Source organism: Lithobates pipiens, unplaced genomic scaffold (assembly GCF_037356315.1).
Source record: "Lithobates pipiens isolate NorthernLeopardFrog02 unplaced genomic scaffold, aLitPip1_a1.2 Scaffold_19, whole genome shotgun sequence".
NCBI lineage: Eukaryota > Metazoa > Chordata > Amphibia > Anura > Ranidae > Lithobates > Lithobates pipiens.
In genome coordinates, this window is record NW_027507764.1 from 595,330,063 (window position 1) to 595,356,370 (window position 26,308).

A 26,308-nucleotide genomic window follows, 5' to 3' on the forward strand; every position below is an offset into this window, starting at 1 on the left:
TGGGGGTATCATTGTCTCTGTACAGAGTGCCCCTCCTCCAATCTATGGGAGTACCATTGTTGCTGTACAGTGCGCCCCTCGTCCAATCTATGGGGGTACCATTGTCCCTGTACAGTGCGCCCCTCCTCCAATCTATGGGAGTACCATTGTCTCTGTACAGTGCGCCCCTCCTCCAATCTATGGGGGTACCATTGTCCCTGTACAGTGCGCCCCTCCTCCAATCTATGGAGGGGGTTGGGTTCTGTGGGGGGGCGGGGGGACAGACTGTTGCTTGTTGTGGGTTGTTATGGTCTGTAGTTGTAAAATATATTATTAATGTATGCCTCATTCTCTAAAGTTCCATCAATTTGCTCAAAAGCTTTCAGAGTTCAAATCTGCCCCCTCTTAGATACCCCTCACCCCAAAGATCACCCCCCCACTTCTCTGCTGGATGCCAAAAGCTGAGATGGTTCTGGGGGGTTAACTGCCCCCCTTCCCTCTCTGGGCCGGCCCCGCACTTCCTCTGCCTCTCCTCCTCTTCCCTGTTTTTCTCCTCCGCTGTCATTCCAAGAACCCTCCAGAGATCCGACGGACCCCCTGCAACCCAACCGGAGCCCCAGACCAGACACACGTATGTATTATATATTCTATATACAGACCAGACACACGTATGTATTATATACTCTATATACAGACCAGACACACGGATGTATTATATATTCTATATACAGACCAGACACACGTATGTGTTATATACTCTATATACAGACCAGACACACGTATGTGTTATATACTCTATATACAGATCAGACACACATATGTGTTATATACTCTATATACAGACCAGACACACGTATGTATTATATACTCTATATACAGACCAGACACACGTATGTATTATATACTCTATATACAGACCAGACACACGTATATATTATATATTCTATATACAGACCAGACACATGTATGTATTATATACTCTATATACAGACCAGACACACGTATGTATTCTATATTCTATATACAGACCAGACACACGTATGTATTCTATATTCTATATACAGACCAGATACACATATGTATTCTATATTCTATATACAGACCAGACACACGTATGTATTATATACTCTATATACAGACCAGACACGCGTATGTATTATATACTCTATATAGAGACCAGACACGCGTATGTATTATATACTCTATATACAGAACAGACACATGTATGTGTTATATACTCTATATACAGACCGGACACACGGATGTACTATATACTCTATATATAGACCAGACACACGTATGTATTATATATTCTATATACAGACCAGACACACGTATGTATTATATACTCTATATACAGACCAGACACACGTATGTGTTATATACTCTATATACAGAACAGACACATGTATGTGTTATATACTCTATATACAGACCGGACACACGGATGTACTATATACTCTATATATAGACCAGACACACGTATGTGTTATATACTCTATATACAGACCAGACACACGTATGTATTATATATTCTATATACAGACCAGACACACGTATGTATTATATACTCTATATACAGACCAGACACATGTATGTGTTATATACTCTATATACAGACACGCGTATGTAGTATATATTCTATATACTGTGTGTTGTACTGTATATAATACATGGTGGACTCATAGGTGTCTCAGGAAATGAAAGTGAAAGTCTGACTGGTATAACACGATCGATATACAGAATGTGAGTCCAGCACACCCCCATATTCTCCTATAAAGGGGACCTCCGCTGAGTACAAGGAGGCTGGAGCTGATATGTAACCACATTGTGTTACTGTGTGCAATAGAGAAATGTCACAACTCCTCCGAGAGACACAAACAATACAAAGTACAACCCGGAATGATAGAGATTAGTAGAGAATTACTAGAAAAGATAAGGAAGGATCCGTGGAGGCGGATTTACTAAGGGAACCGAGAACCTTCACTCTGTATTCCATATCTAGACATTTCTAAGTCCATCACAACACTGCATGACTGATCCTCAATGTTATATAAGGTATAGAAATGTATAAATTGGGTGTTTCCAATCTGTGTTTTTATATACCGTATATACTCGAGTATAGGCCGACCCGAATATAAGCCGAGGCCCCCAATTTACCCCCAAAAAAACTGGCAAACTTATTGACTCGTGTATAAGCCGAGGGTGAGACATGCCTGTCCATCCCTGTGTGTGTGTCCGTCCATCCCTGTGTGTCCGTCCATCCCTGTGTGTCCGTCCATCCCTGTGTGTCCGTCCATCCCTGTGTGTCCGTCCATCCATCCCTGTGTGTGTGTGTGTCCATCCATCCCTGTGTGTGTGTGTCTCCATCCATCCATCCATCCATCCCTGTGTGTGTGTGTCTCCATCCATCCATCCATCCATCCCTGTGTGTGTGTGTCTCCATCCATCCATCCATCCATCCCTGTGTGTGTGTGTATCCATCCCTGTGTGTGTGTGTGTCTCCATCCATCCATCCATCCGTGTGTGTGTGTCTCCATGTGTGTGTGTGTGTGTGTGTGTGTGTGTGTGTGTGTGTGTGTGTGTCCAGCCTACCTGTGTCCCGAGCCTTTGTCCCGTGTCGTGCCTTGCCTTCGTCCCGTCCCGTCCCGTCCTGTCCTGTCCCGTGCCGTGCCGTGCCTTGCCTTGCCTCCGTCCCGTGCCCTCTTCGTCGGCGGCCATTGTAAAATTCAAAAGCCGCGCCTCCTCCTTCGCCTGTGATAGGCGGAACACTGAATTTCCCAGCAGCCTGTGTTCCGCCTATCACGGACGTCGTATCATCCTCGTCCGTAGTACGAGGATGAGAAGATGCCCGTGATAGGCGGAACACAGGCTGCTGGGAAATTCAGTGTTCCGCCTATCACAGGCGAAGGCGGAGCCGGAGGCGCGGCTTTTGAATCAGAATGGCCGCTGTCTGTCTGCTCGACACGCTGATCGAGCGGGCAGACAGCGATGACTCGAGTATAAGCCGAGGGGGGCACTTTCAGCCTCAAAAAAGAGGCTGAAAATCTCGGCTTATACTCGAGTATATACGGTATACAATATTTGTTTCACAAATAAACATTTCATACATGATAAAGGATTCACAGAGAACTATGGTTTAGCTAAAGCCCAATTCCTGTCTGCAGTACCCACCATTAATCGAGAGCTGCCCCCCACAGTACCTCTTCTTCACCACAAGATGTCCTCAGTCTTCCAGCCTGCACGATGTCCATCTTCACCCAATCAGGAAAAATTGAGGAATGACTGTTATGGTTGGAATTCCAAAAAAAAACAAAAAAAAAACAAGGGTATCATACTGCCAGTGAGGGGCCTTAAGGGGTCGTTTGGGGAAGGGGGAGGGGGGACACCAGCCACATAAGCGGGCTTGAACAAGACAGCCATCCATCTTTGAGGCTTGTCTTGTCAGACTGAATCCTCAAAAGGAGCGGTATAGCTGGAAGAATAGGGGGGAGGGAGTCACTGCTCTGACATACTTACCTCTGTAGTGTAAATCTCAGTGTGAGCTACTGAGCTCTGTTAAAAACATGCATTTTGCCAGAGGAGGTAAATAGTTAATAAAAGATTGTAACCTGCTGGCTGAATTTAAAAATACAAAATATTTATATTTCTCATGTTTACATAACAAAGAACAGGAAACATTGTTTTTTTATATTTTATTAGTCCTGATCATAAAAAAACAAAGAGAGGAAATAAATACAAATCCATGATCCCGCCCCTTACATATATACAGTGTCTGTGCTGGAGGTGTATGTGTGGGGGAGGAGGCAGAGGGGAAGAAAGTTCAAGGTGCACCCTGGTAGAGAATACGCCTACCTTTCCCTGGATTGGCTGCTAGTGATCACATGACAATATCACATTACCAATAATTGCTACAATGGCTCAGAATGTTCACCTGACATCACCAGTCTGACTTGTCACCTCATTGGCTCTCTATGACCATGTGATACGCTCAGAGGCGTAGCTCGAAGCGTGTAGGCCCTGATGCAAAAGTTGACACATGCCCCCCCCCCACCATTTCCACCGTGAGGGCAGATACACCCACCACATGCCAAGATACTCAAAGTGACTTAAGAGTTTTGAGTTCCCAGAGTTCCTCCTTACATCAGAGGACAGGGATTACCGCTGGCGAATCACCCTGGAGAATCAGAGGACAGGGATCACCGCTGGCGAATCAGAGGACAGGGATCACCACTGGAGAATCAGAGGACAGGGATCACCTCTGGAGAATCAGAGGACAGGGATCACCACTGGAGAATCAGAGGACAGGGATCACCGCTGGAGAATCAGAAGACAGGGATCACCTCTGGAGAATCAGAAGACAGGGATCACCTCTGGAGAATCAGAGGACAGGGATCACCTCTGGAGAATCAGAGGACAGGGATCACCTCTGGAGAATCAGAGGACAGGGATCACCCCTGGAGAATCAGAGGACAGGGATCACCGCTGGAGAATCAGAGGACAGGGATCACCTCTGGAGAATCAGAGGACAGGGATCACCTCTGGAGAATCAGAGGACAGGGATCACCTCTGGAGAATCAGAGGACAGGGATCACCTCTGGAGAATCAGAAGACAGGGATCACCTCTGGAGAATCAGAGGACAGGGATCACCTCTGGAGAATCAGAGGACAGGTATCACCTCTGGAGAATCAGAGGACAGGGATCACCGCTGTAGAATCAGAGGGCAGGGATCACCGCTGTAGAATCAGAGGGCAGGGATCACCCCTGGAGAATCAGAGGACAGGGATCACCGCTGGAGAATCAGAGAACAGGGATCACCCCTGGAGAATCAGAGGACAGGGATCACCTCTGGAGAATCAGAGGACAGGGATCACCTCTGGAGAATCAGAGGACAGGTATCACCTCTGGAGAATCAGAAGACAGGGATTACCTCTGGAGAATCAGAGGACAGGTATCACCTCTGGAGAATCAGAGGACAGGTATCACCTCTGGAGAATCAGAGGACAGGGATCACCGCTGGAGAATCAGAGGGCAGGTATCACCCCTGGAGAATCAGAGGACAGGTATCACCTCTGGAAAATCAGAGGACAGGGATCACCGCTGGAGAATCAGAGGACATGGATCACCTCTGGAGAATCAGAGGACAGGTATCACCTCTGGAGAATCAGAAGACAGGGATCACCTCTGGAGAATCAGAGGACAGGTATCACCTCTGGAGAATCAGAGGACAGGGATCACCCCTGGAGAATCAGAGGACAGGGATCACCGCTGGAGAATCAGAGGACAGGGATCACCGCTGGAGAATCAGAGAACAGGGATCACCGCTGGAGAATCAGAGGACAGGGATCACCTCTGGAGAATCAGAGGACAGGGATCACCGCTGGAGAATCAGAGGGCAGGGATCACCCCTGGAGAATCAGAGGACAGGTATCACCTCTGGAAAATCAGAGGACAGGGATCACCGCTGGAGAATCAGAGGACATGGATCACCTCTGGAGAATCAGAGGACAGGTATCACCTCTGGAGAATCAGAAGACAGGGATCACCTCTGGAGAATCAGAGGACAGGGATCACCCCTGGAAAATCAGAGGACAGGGATCACCGCTGGAGAATCAGAGGACAGGGATCACCCCTGGAGAATCAGAGGACAGGGATCACCGCTGGAGAATTAGAGGACAGGGATCGCCGCTGGAGAATCAGAGGACAGGGATCACCCCTGGAGAATCAGAGGACAGGGATCACCGCTGGAGAATCAGAGGACAGGTATCACCTCTGGAGAATCAGAGGACAGGTATCACCTCTGGAGAATCAGAGGACAGGGATCACCGCTGGAGAATCAGAGGACAGGGATCACTGCTGGAGAATCAGAGGACAGGGATCACCCCTGGAGAATCAGAGGACAGGGATCACCCCTGGAGAATCATAGGACAAGGATCACCGCTGGAGAATCAGAGGACAGGGATCACCTCTGGAGAATCAGAGGACAGGGATTACCGCTGGAGAATCAGAGGACAGGGATCACCGCCGGAGAATCAGAGGACAGGGATCACCGCCAAAGAATCAGAGGACAGGGATCACCCCTGGAGAATCAGAGGACAGGGATCACCTCTGGAGAATCAGAGGACAGGGATCACCGCTGGAGAATCAGAGGACAGGGATCACAGCTGGAGAATCATAGGACAGGGATCACCGATGGAGAATCAGAGGACAGGGATCACCGCTGGAGAATCAGAGGACAGGGATCACCACTGGAGAATCAGAGGACAGGGCTCACCCCTGGAGAGTCAGAGGACAGGGATCACCCCTGGAGAATCAGAGGACAGGGATCACCGCTGGAGAATCAGAGGACAGGGATCACCGCTGGAGAATCAGAGGACAGGGATCACCTCTGGAGAATCAGAGGACAGGGATCACCTCTGGAGAATCAGAGGACAGGGATCACCGCTGGAGAATCAGAGGACAGGGATCACCGCTGGAGAATCAGAGGACAGGGATCACCGCAGGAGAATCAGAGGACAGGGATCACCGATGGAGAATCAGAGGGCAGGGATCACCCCTGGAGAGTCAGAGGACAGGGATCACCCCTGGAGATTAAGAGGACAGGGATCACCGCTGGAGAATCAGAGGACAGGGATCACCGCTGGAGAATCAGAGGACAGGGATCACCGCTGGAGAATCAGAGGACATGGATCACCCCTGGAGAATAAGAGGACAGGTATCACCGCTGGAGAATCAGAGGACAGGGATCACAGCTGGAGAATCAGAGGACAGGGACCCCTGGCAGGTCACTTGGCAGAGCTCCTTTCCCATCCCAGCACTGTATACATCTCCCCCCCACACACACTACACAGGGCTGCAATCACATTCCTTTACACACAGTCTGTCGGTCTTCACAGGGTGTATTTGGCTTGTATGTTGCTCTTCTGACCTGTGAAATTCTCTGGTCAGAACGGCAGTGTAGTCGCAGTAGGCAGATACACCCTGTGCAGATCATGGCTGACTGGCTGTATTGTATACGGGCTTTGGGGGTGGTCAGGGAGCTTTGGGGGGGTGGGGCGCAACTTAGATCTGGGGGGGGGCAAAGCCATGTGACACAAAATCTGGAGCCTGCAGCCCCTCGGGGGGCCCTCGGGAGATGTTAAGAGATTTGTTTTAGCAATTTCTGAAGGATTCTCTGTCAGTGTTGGCAGATGTTGGGGGAAGGTCACCTCCCGGAGGTGTGTTTCTTTTCCCTAGTTGTCAGAAACGTCCCCACACTCCTCCTTCTTTCGTCATATACCGCTTCCTCCCAGTCTGAATATGGATATCAGATATTCCAACCGCTCACAAGCACAAAACAAGACGATACTTGTTTAGCTGCTGAACATGGACTCTTTTGTTTGAGATGACACACAAATATATACAACAGGCTTACAATAAGAACTGTAACCAGAAACCTAATTAACAAGAGCTAATTAGCTAATCCCTTAAAGCAGTGACTCCGTGCCCTCCTGAGCATTGTTATGATTAATCAGGATTTCACTAAAGGTCAGCCTTGTTGTCACTGAGCTTCACACATCAGTATAAACACAGGACACCTTCTTACAATAGCAGGAACTAATTACAATTAACAATACAAACTGTGATCTCCCCCCCCCCCCCCTCCTCAGCCTTGTAGGCAACAAACTACAGTGGTGTGAAAAAGTGTTTGCCCCCTTCCTCATTTCCTGTTCCTTTGTATGTTTGTCACACTTAAGTGTTTCGGAACATCAAACCAATTTAAACAATAGTCAAGGACAACACAAGTAAACACAAAATGCAATTTGTAAATGAAGGTGTTTATTATTAAAGGTGAAAAAAAATCCAAACCATCATGGCCCTGTGTGAAAAAGTGATTGCCCCCTAAACCTAATAACTGGTTGGGCCACCCTTAGCAGCAACAACTGCAACCAAGCGTTTGCGATAACGTGCAATGAGGCTTTTACAGCGTCCTGGAGGAATTTTGGCCCACTCATCTTTGCAGAATTGTCCTAATTCAGTTACATTAGAGGGTTTTCCAGCATGAACGGCCTTTTTAAGGTCATACCACAACATCTCAATAGGATTCAGGTCAGGACTTTGGCTAGGCCACTCCAAAGTCTTCATTTTGTTTTTCTTCAGCCATTCGGTGGTGGACTTGCTGGTGTGTTTAGGATCATTGTCCTGCTGCAGAACCCAAGTTCGTTTCAGCTTGAGTACACGAACAGATGGTGGGACATTCTCCTTCAGGATCTCTTGGTAGACAGCAGAATTCATAGTTCCTTTTATCACGGCAAGTCTTCCAGGTCCTGAAGCAGCAAAACAGCCCCAGACCATCACACTACCACCACCATATTTTACTGTTGGTATAATGTTCTTTTTATGAAATGCAGTGTTCCTTCTACGCCAGATATACTTGGACACACACCTTCCAAAGAGTTCCACTTTTGTCTCATCGCTCCACAGAATGTTGTCCCAAAAGTCTTGGGGATCATCAAGATGTGTTGTGGAGAAATTGAGACGAGCTTTGATGTTCTTTTTGCTCAGCAGTGGTTTTCTCCTTGGAACTCTGCCATGCAGGCCATTTTTGCCCAGTCTTTTCCTGATGGTGGAGGCATGAACGCTGACCTTAACTGAGGCAAGTGAGGCCTGCAGTTCCTTGGACGTTGTTGTGGGGTCTTTTGTGACCTCTTGGATGAATCGTCGCTGCGCTCTTGGGGTAATTTTGGGCGGCCGGCCACTCCTGGGAAGGTTCACCACTGTTCCATGTCTTCGCCATTTGTGGATAATGGCTCTCACTGTGGTTCGCTGGATTCCCAAAGCTTTGGAAATGGCTTTATAACCCTTTCCAGACTGATAGATCTCAATTACTTTCTTTCTCAATTGTTCCTGAATTTCTTTGGGTCTCGGCATGATGTGTAGCTTTTAAGGATCTTCTGGTGGACCTTACTGTGTCAAGCAGCTCCTATTTAAGTGATGCCTTGATTGTGAACAGGTGTGGCAATAATCAGGCCTGGGTGTGGCTAGAGATATTGAACTCAGGTGTGGACAACCACAGTTATAGTATGTTATAACAAGGGGGGCAATCACTTTTTCACACAGGTCCATGATGGTTTGGATTTTTTTTCACCTTAAGTGCTCATGCACACGGACGTTTTAAAAAACTGGCTGCAAAGCTAGCTCCGACGCCTGGAAAAATCGTCGTTAAAAACTTGATTTTTACAGCGTTTTGCATTGGCGTTTTTGCGCGTTTTTGCGCGTTTTTTAGCATTAGCGTTAAGTAGCTGTTTTTAAGAAACACATCTCTTGGCTATAGGACTCAGAAAACAAAGAAAATATGTTGCGCGTTTATGCGCGTTTTTGCGCGTTTTCCCGCGATTCGCGTTTTTACAGCTCTAGCTCCACGCCACGGAACGCACTGGTCCTGGGTTTTTTTTACAGCTTAAAAACGCCTATGCCATTTGCAGCTCAAAAACGCCTAGGTGGGCATGAAGCCATAGACTAACATGGACAGGCCTTTTTAAGCTGCAAAAAAAGCTCAAAAAAGCGGCTGTAAAAACGTCCGTGTGCATGAGGCCTTAATAATAAACACCTTCATTTACAAATTGCATTTTGTGTTTACTTGTGTTGTCCTTGACTATTGTTTAAATTGGTTTGATGTTCCGAAACACTTAAGTGTGACAAACATGCAAAGGAACAGGAAATGAGGAAGGGGGCAAACACTTTTTCACACCACTGTATAGTAGGAATAGACTGTCCGGCTCCTACCCAGTCCTAGAGGCCAATGTGATCAGCTCTCTCAACTAACATGTTGAGTTCAGAATCAAACAAACCAAGAATAGTCTTTACATATATCCTGGGAGATATTGTGGATAAATATTACTGTCCCATTTTAAGTAATCCAAGATATATTTTCTCAGTCACTATTTCTAATATGGCATACACAGGATTCCCAGAGTCTGTGTGTCTTGGGGGGGGGACATGGGCCTCAATCTAAAGTAACACCCCCACAAGGGTCCCCAGACATACAGCTCACAAAGAGCACCGTCCCCCCAAATGCCAGGGCCCATAATCAGTAATCAAGAGGCCAGCAAGGAGTCCCTTCCAAATGCCTCTGTCCCGAGTGAGTCTGTCACATCAGGGAAGTGGGGTAAGCAGACATCTCCAAGTGGGGGAGGGGGTACAAAGAATCCCAGCTGGTGACTAGGAGACTTTGAGCAGTGTCATACCTCACCAGTAACATCGGTCCCATCATGGCTGCAGGACGGCACTCTTCTCCTCGCTGAGCTCGGTTTCTACTCCATGTTTCCAGCACACAGCACAGACTCTTCCCCATCCTGGGCTGTTCTCACCCCGTGCTCCTCTCCATTCAGGAAAAGGCTCATGGTTTCTCCCCAGCCAATGAGAACAGAGGGGTGTGGACTGTGCAAGGCAAAGTGGAAGCCCAGTATTGGAGCGTGGCTGTGGGGCCCTAGGGCAGATCGGAGCTGGACTTTGTGGAGGATATGATAATATGACAGGGAGGCTGCAGAGGCCCCCTGGAGCTAGGGGCGGGGGTTGTGATTGTGACCCCTGCAACCCCTTATGCTACGCCCATGGATACGTTGTAGAAGACTTCCAGTGTTCACCACAAGACCTTATCCAATTGCCAGCTTTCACTACATTGTATCCATACACATAACCGATCTCCTAGTTCTATACAATGTATCCATACACATAGCCGATCTCCTAGTTATATACAATGTATCCATACACATAGCTGATCTCCTAGTTATATACAATGTATCCATACACATAGCTGATCTCCTAGTTATATACAATGTATCCATACACATAGCCGATCTCCTAGTTATATACAATGTATCCATACACATAGCCAATCTCCTAGGTATATACAATGTATCCATACACATAGCCGATCTCCTAGTTCTATACAATGTATCCATACACATAGCCAATCTCCTAGTTATATACAATGTATCCATACACATAGCCGATCTCCTAGTTCTATACAATGTATCCATACACATAGCCGATCTCCTAGTTCTATACAATGTATCCATACACATAGCCGATCTCCTAGTTCTATACAATGTATCCATACACATAGCCGATCTCCTAGTTCTATACAATGTATCCATACACATAGCTGGTCTCCTAGTTATATACAATGTATCCATACACATAGCCAATCTCCTAGTTATATACAATGTATCCATACACATAGCCGATCTCCTAGGTATATACAATGTATCCATACACATAGCCAATCTCCTAGGTATATACAATGTATCCATACACATAGCCGATCTCCTAGTTCTATACAATGTATCCATACACATAGCCGATCTCCTAGTTCTATACAATGTATCCATACACATAGCTGGTCTCCTAGTTATATACAATGTATCCATACACATAGCCAATCTCCTAGTTATATACAATGTATCCATACACATAGCCGATCTCCTAGTTCTATACAATGTATCCATACACATAGCCAATCTCCTAGTTCTATACAATGTATCCATACACATAGCCGATCTCCTAGTTCTATACAATGTATCCATACACATAGCTGGTCTCCTAGTTATATACAATGTATCCATACACATAGCCGATCTCCTAGGTATAATACAATGATACACGGCACGGTTCATATGATCTGCTGGTCGGTGTTGATGGAGCCATCGTCTTCTCAGACAGAAGAGTCGGTGTTCCGTCAGGCCATGGTTTCCTCACACTCCCATCATGGGGATTGTTTCCACTTCATCTGCTAGAGAGGTCACCGGAGGGAGGAGAGGACTTCTCATGGGAAGGCCCAGTCGTGTCTCGGGGGTGTTAAAAAGTACACAAAGATTTCTCTATTATTCTGTTCTGTATACATGTCTCCTGTCTTTTTCTGGATTCACAGAGGTGTTTGATATTGTATAGTATATACTGTATATATACATACAGTAACAGTTCTTCAATACATTTCATAACTCTTCTCTGTGTGAATTGTGCAGCTTTTCTGATCTGGTACTGCTGATTCCACCCGCCCAGTAACCCCTCACCCCACTCCCAGTCACTTCAATTTGTACTTTTCCCATGAATACCAGGAATCTGTACTCTGTACATAACCCCCAAGTACTCTTCTCCTGGGGCCATCTTCCACAACTCCCAGGCGTGATACTTAGGATGGGCCCAGTCTTGGGTTCTGATAGTGAGAGAGTCTACACACAAAAGCTCAATCACTACCTGGACCATTGTTACCTATGCCAAGCCACCACTTCCTGACTGGCTGGCTGTTTATGCACTCACACCTAATACTGTAATCATTGGGGACGGCAACATACCCTCCTCCGAATAGCAGAACTGTACATAACACAAATGTATTGCATCTTTTCTATCTCCCCCCTATTAAGCCCTGTTATTTGTGATATGCCCTATACCAGTGATGGTGAACCTTGGCACTCCAGATGTTTTGGAACTACATTTCCCATGATGCTCATTCACTCTGCAGTGTAGTTGAGCATCATGGGAAATGTAGTTCCAAAACATCTGGGGTGCCAAGGTTCGCCATCACTGCCCAATGCGCACTGTACCCCTTTAAAGCGGAGTTCCACTCAAAAGTGACTTATCTGTCTCCTCCTCCCCCCCTCCGGTGGCACCTGTTTTTTACAGGTCCCCCTTCCCCACTTCTGGAGACAGTGCTATGGAGCCGTCCCTCAGAAGTTCAGCCCCCCCTCCTCCAGCCCAATTGGAAAGTGCAGCATGCGCAGTTGGGAGCTGGCTGTGAAGCCCAAAGGCTTCACCGCCGGTTCCCCTTACCAGGAATGGTGGAGGCAGCACCCGACAGCCGATCCGACAATAGGCTGGGTTGTCGACGCCTCAGGAACCCTGGACAGGTCCTAATATTAAAATTCAGTAGCTACAGTATTTGTAACTGATGACTTTTAATTTTTCATGGTGGGGGGGGGGGGGGGTAGCTGTTCTCCTGGTGCCACGGAATGCCCATGAGGTAGTCATACCTCCTAAAGGTGAGAAAGTCCTTAAGTTCCAAAGTCCATTTAGTAGTGGCATGAGTCCATACACCTGTAAGCCCAGCTGGGTTCCCACAGGGGGTGGTTAAGTGCAAGAAATATTTCACATCTTTAGCAGCATTCTGTTCCTTAAAGGGTAAGTTCACCTTTACAGAAAAATCTGTAAGGTGAACTTACACTGGACCCCCCCCTCGTTCAACACCCCCCCTTTCCCCCCCCCCCACCCCGCCTCGCTGACCTGGAGCTCAGAGATCTCCCGCTAGAGCTCTCGTATAACCGCCTCGCGGGTCCAGGGCTTAGAAATCCCCTCTTCTAAATGGTAGGGTGGTACTTTCCCGAAAAGCCCGGGAAAACCTGGCCAGCAGAGTTAACCCTTATTTGCAGGAAGTACCACCTCAAACACAGCTAAACAGTGCAATTAACTTACATTAGAATATACAGTTTTACAGAGAAACGCAAACAAAATAATCCACAGTATATCAAAGTAATAAAAAAACATAAAAAACACACCCCTTGGAAGTTCCGGGTGACACGCCCCCCCTGCAGGCTCCACCTTGTCTTTCACAAACGGAAAACCTAACCAAGTGTCGGCACCGAGAAGCTTCTCCCACCTATCATGTGATTTCTGATGCAGGACAGCGGGGTGTATTGGATCACAGAAGACTCAGCATATAGGTATGATTTTTTTTCTGCTATTAGCACAGCTTCAGTATTTGCTGGATAGAATAACAAGCTCTCAGATTAGTGTCCCTTTCATCTGTGACCAATGTGACATTTTGACTTTCATTATCAGGTTTGAGCTCCACTCCAAAAAAGGACCGCCATGAAACTTGCCGTAGGATGGGGATTGGTCAGCGCTCTGCTGGTCCTCAGAGTCCAGGCAGATGTCCTGGCAGAGGAACTGTCCGAGATCCAGAACAAGATGGTCAGGCTGGTGATGGAGAAGTTTCACCAGAGAGATATACCGAGCGCATACAGGATGACGTCCATAGTGAAGGCAAAGGAGGTGAGTGCCGGGGGAGCTCAGAGTATTAATGTTCAGATAATTCTGGGACCCCACCATAACAGTAGTTAAAGGACCAATATTTATAGTCAATGCTGATCATTGGAATTACAATATTGATCACATAAATGGCTCTGATGCCCGCCATAAAATATTAATCACAGGATTTATAAAAATGATTTGTAGCTGAGAAATGTTGCAGCTCTGATTCACCTTGTCCATAGGGCCCCTCCAGAAAACACTCCGTACCTCGGGAGAAGATGCTTATTTTTAAAGCCCAATTGGACTTGGCCCAAATATGTTCAATGTCTTACTGCTGTGTCAGGGTGGCCCCCTGACGGGTGACTCAGGATCATCCAAGGTGTGGCATGTAACTGACAGTTGATCTTCACTAGAACTTTTGGAGGTGGAGATGGGTCAGAGATCCTAGTGGTCCCAGTCTACTTTGCTGTAACTGTCACCAGGTTGTGGCCCCCAGGATCACTCCACAAAGGGGACAGGCTATGGTGTGGAGACTGTACACTAGGAGGCAGACAGGAAAGTAGTCAGGCCCAGGCAGGAAACAAGGCAGGCAGCAATCAAGAGAGCAGTTAAGTCCAGGCAGGGGTTCAGACATGCAGCAATCAAGAGAGTAATAAGGTCCATGCATGGGTCAGTTTAGGCAACAATCAAGAGTTAAGTTAGGCCCAGGCAGGGGCTGAGGGAGGCAGCTATTAAGAGAGTAGTCAGGTGCAGGCAGGGGTTCAGATAGGCAGCAATCAAGAGAAGAGTAAGGTCCATGCCTGGTTCAGGGCAGGCAACAATCAAGAGAGTGGTCAGATCCAGACAGGGGTTAAAGGAGGCAGCAATCAAGAGTGTAATAAGGTCCAAGCCTGGGTCAGGGCAGCCAACAATCGAAAAAGTAGTCAGATCCATACAGGGGTTAAAAGGAGGCAGCAATCAAGAGAGTAATAAGGTCCATGCCTAAGTCAGGGCAGGCAACAATCAAGAGCGTGGTCAGATCCAGACAGGGGTTAAAGGAGGCAGCAATAAAGAGATTAATAAGGTCCAAGCCTGGGTCAGGTCAGGCAACAATCAAGAGAGTGGTCAGATCCAGAGAGGGGTTAAAGGAAGCAGCAATCAAGAGAGTAATAAGGTCCATGCCTGGGTCAGGGCAGACAACAAACAAAAAAGTAGTCAGATACAGAAAGGGGTTAAAAGGAGGCAGCAATCAAGAGAGTAATAAGATCCATGCCTGGGTCAGGGCAGGCAACAATCAAGAGCGTTGTCAGATCCAGACAGGGGTTAAAGGAGGCAGCAATCAAGAGTGTAATATGGTCCAAGCCTGGGTCAGGGCAGGCAACAATCAAGAGCATGGTCAAATCCAGACAGGGGTTAAAGGAGGCAGAAATCAAGAGAGTAATGAGGTCCATGCCTGGGTCAGGGCAGGCAACAATCGAAAAAGTAGTCAGATCCAGACAGGGGTTAAAGGAGGTAGCAAATAAGAGAGTAGTCAGGTCCAGGCAAGAGTCAGGGCAGGCAACAATCAAGAGCGTGGTCAGATCCAGACAAGGGTTCAAGGAGGCAGCAATCAAGAGAGTAATAAGGTCCATGCCTGGGTCAGGGCAGGCAACAATCAAGAGCGTGGTCAGATCCAGACAGGGGTTAAAGGAGGCAGAAATCAAGAGTGTAATAAGGTCCAAGCCTGGGTCAGGGCAGGCAACAATCAACGGGGGCTAAAGGAGGCAGTAATCAAGAGATTAATAAGTTCCATGCTTGTGTCAGGGCAGGCAACAATCGAAAAAGTAGTCAGATAGGGGTTAAAGGCGGCAATAATCAAAAGAGTAGTCAGGTCCAAACAAGGGTCAGGGCAGGCAGCAATCAAGAGGGTAGTCCATAAAATCCAGGTCAGCAATGGTCAGGCAATCTCACAGGTAAGTATTGTAGCTCTTTGTAACAAGGAGTAGCTGGTGTGAAGACCCAGCACTGGCCACTTTAAAGGCTGGAGTATAAGGAATACTTGTTTGATCACAGGCATAATTTACTGGAACTCGTGGAAGTAAGCGAATGTAACCCCACCCCTTCACTGTCATCATCTTCTTGCAGGTGTATAATTCCGGGATATTCGTAAATGTGGAGTTTCTGGTGAAACAGACGTCATGCCGCAAACATGACTGGAGCAAAACGGACTGCAAGACTGTAAAAAACGCAGTAAGTGTCTAACAAGCCTGGCGATTGGTGAGTTATATACCAGGGGGATGTGTAGAGGGGCAGAGCTCAGGTGTCTCTTTTTTTATATTGCTTCGACCAGTACATCATGTATGGCACACACCACACTGCCCCACTCTGTACATTGTGAATGAATTACTCCACACTGCTCCACTCTGTACATTGTGAATGAGTTACTCCACACTGTTCCACTCTGTACATTGTGAATTAATTACTCCACACTGCTCCACCTGTACATCATGTATTACACACTCCACACTGCTCCACTCTGTACATTGTGAATGAATTACTCCACACTGCTCCACTCTGTACATTGTGAATGAATTACTCCACACTGCTCCACTCTGTACATTGTGAACGAATAACTCCACACTGCTCAACTCTGTACATTGTGAATGAGTTACTCCACACTGCTCCACTCTGTACATTGTAAATGAATTACACCACACTGTTCCACTCTGTACATTGTGAATGAATTACTCCACACTGCTCCACTCTGTACATTGTGAATGAATTACTCCACACTGCTCCACTCTGTACATTGTGAATGAATTACTCCACATTGCTCCACTCTGTACATTGTGAATGAATTACTCAACACTGCTCCACTCTGTACATTGTGAATTAATGACTCCACACTGCTCCACTCTGTACATTGTGAATTAGTTACTCCACACTGGCCCACTCTGTACATTGTGAATGAATTACTCCACACTGCTCCACCCTGTACATTGTGAATGAATTACTCCACACTGCTCCACTCTGTACATTGTGAATTAATTACTCCACACTGCTCCACTCTGTACATTGTGAATGAATTACTCCACACTGCTCCACTCTGTACATTGTGAATGAATTACTCCACACTGCCCCACTCTGTACATTGTGAATGAATTACTCCACACTGCCCCACTCTGTACATTGTGAATGAATTACTCCACACTGCTCCACTCTGTACATTGTGAATGAATTACTCCACACTGCTCCACCCTGTACATTGTGAATGAATTACTCCACATTGCTCCACTCTGCACATTGTGAATGAATTACTCCACACTGCTCCACTCTGTACATTGTGAATGAGTTACTCCACACTGCTCCATTATGTACATTGTAAATTAATTACTCCACACTGCTCCACTCTGTACATTGTGAATTAATTACTCCACACTGCTCCACTGTACATTGTGAATGAATTACTCCACACTGCTCCACTCTGTACATTGTGAATGAGTTACTCCACACTGTTCCACTCTGTACATTGTGAATTAATTACTCCACACTGCTCCACCTGTACATCATGTATTACACACTCCACACTGCTCCACTCTGTACATTGTGAATGAATTACTCCACACTGCTCCACTCTGTACATTGTGAATGAATTACTCCACACTGCTCCACTCTGTACATTGTGAATGAATTACTCCACACTGCTCCACTCTGTACATTGTGAACGAATAACTCCACACTGCTCAACTCTGTACATTGTGAATGAGTTACTCCACACTGCTCCACTCTGTACATTGTAAATGAATTACACCACACTGTTCCACTCTGTACATTGTGAATGAATTACTCCACACTGCTCCACTCTGTACATTGTGAATGAATTACTCCACACTGCTCCACTCTGTACATTGTGAATGAATTACTCCACATTGCTCCACTCTGTACATTGTGAATGAATTACTCAACACTGCTCCACTCTGTACATTGTGAATTAATGACTCCACACTGCTCCACTCTGTACATTGTGAATTAGTTACTCCACACTGGCCCACTCTGTACATTGTGAATGAATTACTCCACACTGCTCCACCCTGTACATTGTGAATGAATTACTCCACACTGCTCCACTCTGTACATTGTGAATTAATTACTCCACACTGCTCCACTCTGTACATTGTGAATGAATTACTCCACACTGCTCCACTCTGTACATTGTGAATGAATTACTCCACACTGCCCCACTCTGTACATTGTGAATGAATTACTCCACACTGCCCCACTCTGTACATTGTGAATGAATTACTCCACACTGCTCCACTCTGTACATTGTGAATGAATTACTCCACACTGCTCCACCCTGTACATTGTGAATGAATTACTCCACATTGCTCCACTCTGCACATTGTGAATGAATTACTCCACACTGCTCCACTCTGTACATTGTGAATGAGTTACTCCACACTGCTCCATTATGTACATTGTAAATTAATTACTCCACACTGCTCCACTCTGTACATTGTGAATTAATTACTCCACACTGCTCCACTGTACATTGTGAATGAATTACTCCACACTGCTCCACTCTGTACATTGTGAATTAATTGCTTAACTCTGCTCCACTCTGTACTGTCACGAATGTCACGTCTACCCCAATGCAGGTGGTCAGACACTATAGCTAGCTATGATATGCTTCACCTATAGCAGCCCCCTTTCCCTTAAGACAAGCAGGCCTACCGGTTCTTGGTTGCCCCCAGGACTTATACATAATGCTATAGTGCCTGGCCACCACGCCAAGGCAGACACGAACTGAGCAAAGCAAACAGATACTTGCAGTTTAGCAGACAGATAGCGTGGTTCTATGACAGTCCAGGTAAAGGGCATGCTGAGTTCAGGGAATAGTCCCATATCTGATCCAGGTCATACACAGGGAAATCCAGATAGCAAAGCAGTGCAAACAAATGGGAGGCTGGATCAGAAACAATGCAGGTATACTGTCTCTATCACAAGCAAGGGATAGAGTGTTCGGTTTTCTATCAGGTGACTGATCAGATCAATCATCTTCCAGGTAAACACTGACAGGGGGAATGCAACAGCCAACACCCGGATGGTGGAATGAGGAGCAGAAGTCCCTTAAGTGTTCCTTACATGTACATTGTAAATGATTTACTCCACAGTGCTTCACCCTGTACATTGTCAATTAATTACTCCATACTGCTCCACTCTGAACTTTGTGAATGAATTTCTCCACACTACCTCACTCTGTACATTGTGAATGAATTACTCCACACTGCTCTACTTTTAACTTTGTAAATGAATTACTGCACACTGCTCCACTATCTGACCTCATATGGTGATAGTTGTGACTTATAGTACTAGCTGACCTCACCTGGTGATCATGTGTTCCCATTGTTTTGTCTCCACAGAGGACCTATAACTGCTTTGGTTGTTACAAGTTTGAATACAGCTCTCACTCTGTTATATCTAAGGTTGAAGAATGCATCCTTCCACGAAACCTAAATGCGGTATGTTTCAAACCAAGAATCCTCGAACTCCTGGCCCCATAAGGACATACGCGCAGAACACTTCTTCAACAGAGACTCATTTATACCCCTGCTCAATTGACCCACACAATCGTCGGGACGTACTTCCCCCGCAACGGACATGCCTCCAAATAGGCATTTTATGACCCGTCCTCGGCAGATAGCTCACGCCCTTTGAATCTATGTGTACCGAAACAGAACCACAAAGACACATGATCTCCAGCATATATGCCCTCCTGTTCTCCGATCATAACCCCAAATCTAATTTAGCAGTCTGAAATTGGGAAAGGGAATTAGCGATAAACCTGTTGAGAAGAGGAATGTGAAAATATCTACACATACATACATCCATAAGGGAACAATTAATGTGTCAGCCCAAGAGAATGGGTTTAAAATCTTCTCCGAATGGTACAAAACCCTAAACCAAATGACATAAAATCTCCCCAACCATTCCATCAATTTGCTGGAGAGGGGGGAAGGCACTCGACTGCATATCTGGTGGTCTTGCCCATTAATCCAGCCCTTCTGGGAGGAAGTCCACCACATCACTAGGAACATAACCACCCTCCAGATTGAATTTTCCCCCCCGACACAAATGCTGTTGCATCAATCCTCTATCACCAAAAAGTATCTACCATCACTCCTGGCACTAAACGTATTAAACGCAGCAAAGATGTGCGTCCCTACCCTCTGGAAATCTACCAAGCCCCCAACTATTTTTTTTTTTGCCCCTTGAGCATGTTCCCCCCCTAATAAGAGAGGAGGTGACAACGATAAAACCTTACTAGAACGAAGGGAGACCTGCTGGATCTATGATCTGACTGCCCCCAGCCACCCCGGTTTAAATTAAGCTTTAAGCTTCAAACCTTTTTTTTGTAATCCCTCTTTGTTGTTTACTGTGCGTTGTGTTTGTCATTTTTCATTCTCTCTATCTTTGCTCCTAGGCCTTATATTTATATTTAATATATTTTTTTTATTTTTTGTTTCTCAAGTGATTTATTTAATTACTGAAATACCAAACTACGTAATGTTGTTTCCTTTGCTGTGACGTTGTATAATAATATTTTTTTACTGGCACTACACTTATTAAACGCAGCAAAGATGTGCGTCCCTACCCTCTGGAAATCTACCAAGCCCCCAACTATTTTTTTTTGCCCCTTGAGCATGTTCCCCCCCTAATAAGAGAGGAGGTGACAACGATAAAACCTTACTAGAACGAAGGGAGACCTGTTGGATCTATGATCTGACTGCCCCCAGCCATCCCGGTTTAAATGAAGCTTTAAGCTTCAAACCTTTTTTTTGTAATCCCTCTTTGTTGTTTACTGTGCGTTGTGTTTGTCATTTTTCATTCTCTCTATCTTTGCTCCTAGGCCTTATATTTATATTTAATATATTTTTTTTATTTTTTGTTTCTCAAGTGATTTATTTAATTACTGAAATACCAAACTACGTAATGTTGTTTCCTTTGCTGTGACGTTGTATAATAATATTTTTTTACTGGCACTACACTTATTAAACGCAGCAAAGATGTGCGTCCCTACCCTCTGGAAATCTACCAAGCCCCCAACTATTTTTTTTTGCCCCTTGAGCATGTTCCCCCCCTAATAAGAGAGGAGGTGACAACGATAAAACCTTACTAGAACGAAGGGAGACCTGTTGGATCTATGATCTGACTGCCCCCAGCCATCCCGGTTTAAATGAAGCTTTAAGCTTCAAACCTTTTTTTTTGTAATCCCTCTTTGTTGTTTACTGTGCGTTGTGTTTGTCATTTTTCATTCTCTCTATCTTTGCTCCTAGGCCTCATATTTATATTTAATATTTTTATTTTTTATTTTTTTTTTGTTTCTCAAGTGATTTATTTAATTACTGAAATACCAAACTACGCAATGTTGTTTCCTTTGCTGTGAAGTTGTATAATAATATTTTTTTAGATATAGGTACAGATTGAACCTTCGCCCAAAACTGCTGATTACCTAATTATTCAAATTAGATTCAATTATCTTTAATCATTCCAAGTTTATAGTCTACTAAATGAACTTCAATTGATTGCTGTTAAAACCATCCAGTGTCTATTTTATTTATTCCCATTTGGGTTTTTTTGTCCCGATCCTGTTGTTTGTATGGACGCCCCCCCCCCCCCCACGGGCACTCATCGGTCGGCTCGCTAATCAATAATCCGAAAGATTTGAGCCCAATGAGTCCTGGCATTGCCCATCTGGCCTGAGCTTGTTTTGCTTTTACCAGCTCTGTATGAGGGATTTGGGTTTCGCAAGGGATTTGCTATCACTCTTATCTATTTCCATTGGCTGTGTCCAGGGCCGGATCTATCATTTGGGCTTGACTGGGCTCCAGCACATGGGCCCCCGCCCAGTAGGGGCCCCCACCACCCTAAGTCCTGCCCTGGCTGTGTCCCATTCATTTCATCCGTTATGACCATTAAACTTTCAAAAATGGCGGCCGCGGTCTGACGTGAAGTCTTGGAGTCTGCCAAATAATCTTGCAACTTACCTAAGGGTGTCCTGGCCCCAACCCTCTCTTCGAAAGTTCTGGTAAGTGAAATAAAATCTCTTTTGCATTCAAGAAGTGTCTGGCGCCCAATAAGTTTAACTACATTGCGCCCACTATGCCTCACAACCCACCACATACAGAAGGATTTCATCTATCTCTGGGCCGGGAGGTTCTCATTAGGAGGAGGAAGGAGGCCTGGGACCTCCCTACCTGTCATTAACCATTTACTGGCCCCTTCCTTTCGTGAATGAAAACCAAAACAGAGAAATACCGCGCTAGATAAGAGCAAACTAAACTAAAATAAAAATAAAAAAAATTTTTTTAATCTTTATTATAATGTCTTTCCTGAATGAACACAGTGAGCGATCGGTACCAACGCACTTCATTTCTATTCCGCAGTGTATCATCTAACACATTTAGAAATATTGTTCTTTATTATATAAAATTGTGTAGTTAAGTGCTGTGGACTTGACAGCATAATTTTTCTGGGCGCCATAGGCGTTTAACATGGCAGCTCTTTATACATGCATATTTCTCATTTATTTTTATAATATTTTTCTTTTTTTTTTTCTTTTTTTTTTCTTTTTCTTTGTGGCTGAGGTGCAAAAGAGATATATATATATATAAAAGAAGAAAATTACTTTCCAAAGCCCTTTCTCTGAGAATAACTAACACTGACTGAGGGTAGATATGTGCAATTTGCTTCATTCCAAATTAATTTTTTTGACAAAATTCAAAAATTCGTTAATTCGGAAATATTTCTTTTTTTTTTTTAGTAGACATGTGCAATTCGTTTAGTTCCGAATTCATTTTTTGACAAAATTTGACATTTCAGAATTTTGACATTACGGAATTTTGACAATTTTGACATTTTGGAATTTTGACATTTTGGAATTTTGACATTTTGGAATTTTGACGTTTTGGAATTCTGACATTTCTGAATTTTGACATTTCAGAATTTCGACATTTTGGAATTCTGACATTTTGGAATTTGGGAATTTTGATATTTTGGAATTTTGACATTTTGGAATTTTGACATTTTGGTATTTTGACATTTTGGAATTTAGACATTTTGGAATTTTGACATTTTGGAATTTTGACATTTTGGAATTTTGGCATTTTTCCGAAATTTCCAAAATTGGAAAATTTCGGAAATTCGAAATTCCGGAAATTGGAATTCAGAAGTTTGGAAATTTTGGAAATTGGAACATTTTGGAAATGTGAAATTTCGGAAACTGGATTTCGGAAGTTTGGAAATTTGAAATTTCGGAAATTTGAAATTTCGGAAATTTGAAATTTCGGAAATTTGAAATTTCGGAAATTTGACATTTCAGAAATTTGAAATTGTGAAAATTTGAAATTTCTGAAATTTCAAATTTCTGAAATTTGAAAATTTGAATATATTCTAAATTTCATAAATTCTAAAATTTGGAAATGTGGAAATTTTAAAATCCAAGAATAAGAATGAAAAATATGAAAATTCTAACTAATGAAAATCTGTAAATTCGAAAACCCGAAAATTGGAAATAATAACTAACTAATAATAAATATTAAATTATAGGTATTGGAATTTCCTTTCAAATTTGGCTGTAAGTGAACGAGTGTGAATTTATCCAAAGTTACAAATTATCTGAAATAACATTTGCTGCATCCAAACAGATGGAATGCAATGAACTAATAATAATAAACAACAACGATAAAACCTTTTTATTATTATTATTTATCATTATTATTTATCACTAATTTGTTCCATTCCATTTGTTTAGTTTAAATATTAGATTTAATGAAAACCCATTTTAAAAAAAATTCCGAAATCGAAAATTTTAAAATAAAAAAAATTCGGAAATTTAAAAATTAGAAATTCGAAAAATAAGAATGAAAATCCAAAAATTCAAAAGAACTAAAATCTGAAAAAAGGAATGAATATAGGAAAATTTTAAAATCCGAAATAATAACTAACTAACAATAATAATAACTTATTACTAACTATTAAATTATAGGTATTTGAATTTCCAAATCTAAACGCATGGAACATAATAAAGTAATAATAATAAATAGTAATAGTAATAAAAACGTTTTATTATTATTATTATTATTAATTTGTTCCGTTTTTCAGATTTTTGGATTTCCCCATTTTCAGGTTTTCGTTCTTATGTTCAGGTTTTTAAATGATTGGATTTTCGATTTTTCGTATCGAAATACCAAATACAACATCTAAAGGAATGGAATATAACAAATTAATAATAATAAATAATAATAATAATAAAAAAGTTTTATTATAATTATTTATTATTATTAATTAGTTCCGTTCAATTTGTTTAGATGCGGCATTCATTATTTCAGATAATCCGTAACTTCGGATAACTTTCTATACGTTGCGTTCACTAACAGCCAAATTTGAAAGGAAATTCCTATATCCTATAATTTAATAGTTCGTTATTTTTATTTAGCTAGTTATTATTTCGGATTTTCGTTCTTTCGAAATTTGGGATTTTTCGCTCTTATTTTCGGATTTCCCCATTTTCAGGTTTTCATTCTTATGTTTGGGTTTTTGAATTATAGGATTTTTGATTTTTACGAATTATTGAAATACCGAATACCACATGTAAAGGAATGGAACACGACAAATTAATAATAATAAATAATAATAATAATAAAAACATTTTATTATTATTTATTATTATTAATTCGTTCCGTTCCATTTGTTTAGATGCGGCATTCATTATTTCAGATAATCCGTAACTTCGGATAACTTTGTATTCGTTGCATTCACTAACAGCCAAATTTGAAAAATTCCAATACCTGTCATTTAATGGTTAGTTATTTTTAGTTAGGAATTATTTTGAATTTTCAGGTTTTCGTTCTTCATAGTTTCATAGTTAGTAAGGTTGAATAAAGACACCAGTCCATCCAGTTCAACCTGAGTGTCTACAATTGTCACTATCCCTGTACATTGCACTAACATCGGTCCCTACCCTCAAGAAGCCCACAATCCAAGGTCCCCATTCATATATTAGGGCCAATTTTGGACAGAAGCCAATTAACCTACCTGGATGTCTTTGGATTGTGGGAGGAAACCAGAGCACCCGGAGGAAACCCACACAGGCACAGGGAGAACATGCAAACTCCAGGCAGGTAGTGTCGTGGTTGGGATTCAAACCAGCGACCCTTTTTACTGCTAGGTGAGAGTGCTAACCACTGTGCCGCCCACTACACCACTGTGCCGCCCACTACACCACTGTGCCGCCCAATCTTATGTTTGAAATTTTTGAATTATCGGATTTACGAATTTTCGAATTGAGGATTTTTAAGAATTATCGAAATACCAAATACCACAGCTAAAGGAATGGAACATAACAAAATTCAAATTTTTCCGAAGTTACAAATTTGATTCTAAATAACGAATTTCAATCATAACGAATAAGGAAAAATATTAAATGAATGAAACGAGAACGAACAGATTTTTCTTGGCGCGTCTAACGTGAGGGAACATGGAAGAAGTGGGGATGGCATAGCTAAGACTACACTAACTAGTACTAAACAGGAGGGGAGGAGAGAGGAAGAAACCAAATTCACATAGTAAACAGGTTGCAGTTTCTCAAAACTGCCGCTAGATGTCAGCATACTACAAAAACAATAATAACCTCAAGCAGTTCAATTCTATGCATGAATGTTGACCAGAACATGAATGTTACTGCAGCCTGATGCACAAATACAGAAGGTGTGGACAGACCGGAGATTTTCGACCATATTTGGCTCTTGTTTTCAATTTGGACAAAGCAGCTGTGTAATGTGATCTCCCTTCCTCTCTCTCTCTATAGGGGCGTCAGACTCAGAGGAATGATCTGTGTAAGGAGGTGGAGGAGAAGGAACCTGCGAGGACGATTCCGGGGGTGTACAGCTTCCTGAAAAAAGAGTGAGGGGGTGAGTGTGACGGAGATCTTGGAGTCATCCGGGAGGATTGGATCCGGTGATGACCTCTCCCGCTGATTCATTATAACCTTCTATGGTTGGAAAACTCCAGTCTGAGCTCCAGGCTGCTTGTAACAAAGTATCCATATCAGACCACCAACGTGCTGAGCCCTGACCACCCATGATAAAGCAAAGTCATGCTGAAGGGGGTGGAGGCATGCGCTTATTTGCAGGAAACTAAGGTGGAATTCCGGTCCTGGTTTTACCAGCCACCTTAGCAGGGTTGGTTCCCGGACCAAATTTTATGGTTCCACTTGTGTCCACCAACAGGTGGTATAATTAAAGCAGGACTGGAGAAAAGGATTGCTCTTGGCCTGGGACTCAGGAAGCCATACCAGAGAGA

General features: G+C 43.7%; 1 protein-coding gene across 4 annotated transcripts in view; it reads left to right on the forward strand.

The window, feature by feature from the left end:
* Window positions 1-26,308, forward strand: part of LOC143997817 (retinoic acid receptor responder protein 2-like) — a 112,919-nt gene that overhangs the window by 80,537 nt on the left and 6,074 nt on the right. Inside the window, exons 1-6 of one of the 4 annotated variants that reach the window (XM_077493634.1) lie at window positions 531-610; window positions 13,637-13,677; window positions 13,796-14,008; window positions 16,091-16,195; window positions 19,369-19,467; window positions 25,815-25,917. In XM_077493634.1, coding sequence (XP_077349760.1) covers window positions 13,826-14,008; window positions 16,091-16,195; window positions 19,369-19,467; window positions 25,815-25,913 — 486 coding nt within the window. In that variant the 5' untranslated portion in view covers window positions 531-610; window positions 13,637-13,677; window positions 13,796-13,825 and the 3' untranslated portion in view covers window positions 25,914-25,917. Of the gene's footprint in view, window positions 1-454; window positions 611-1,520; window positions 1,536-13,636; window positions 13,678-13,795; window positions 14,009-16,090; window positions 16,196-19,368; window positions 19,468-25,814; window positions 25,918-26,308 lie in introns of those variants that run through there. The other 3 variants (XM_077493632.1, XM_077493633.1, XM_077493635.1) reach the window with 3 other exon arrangements.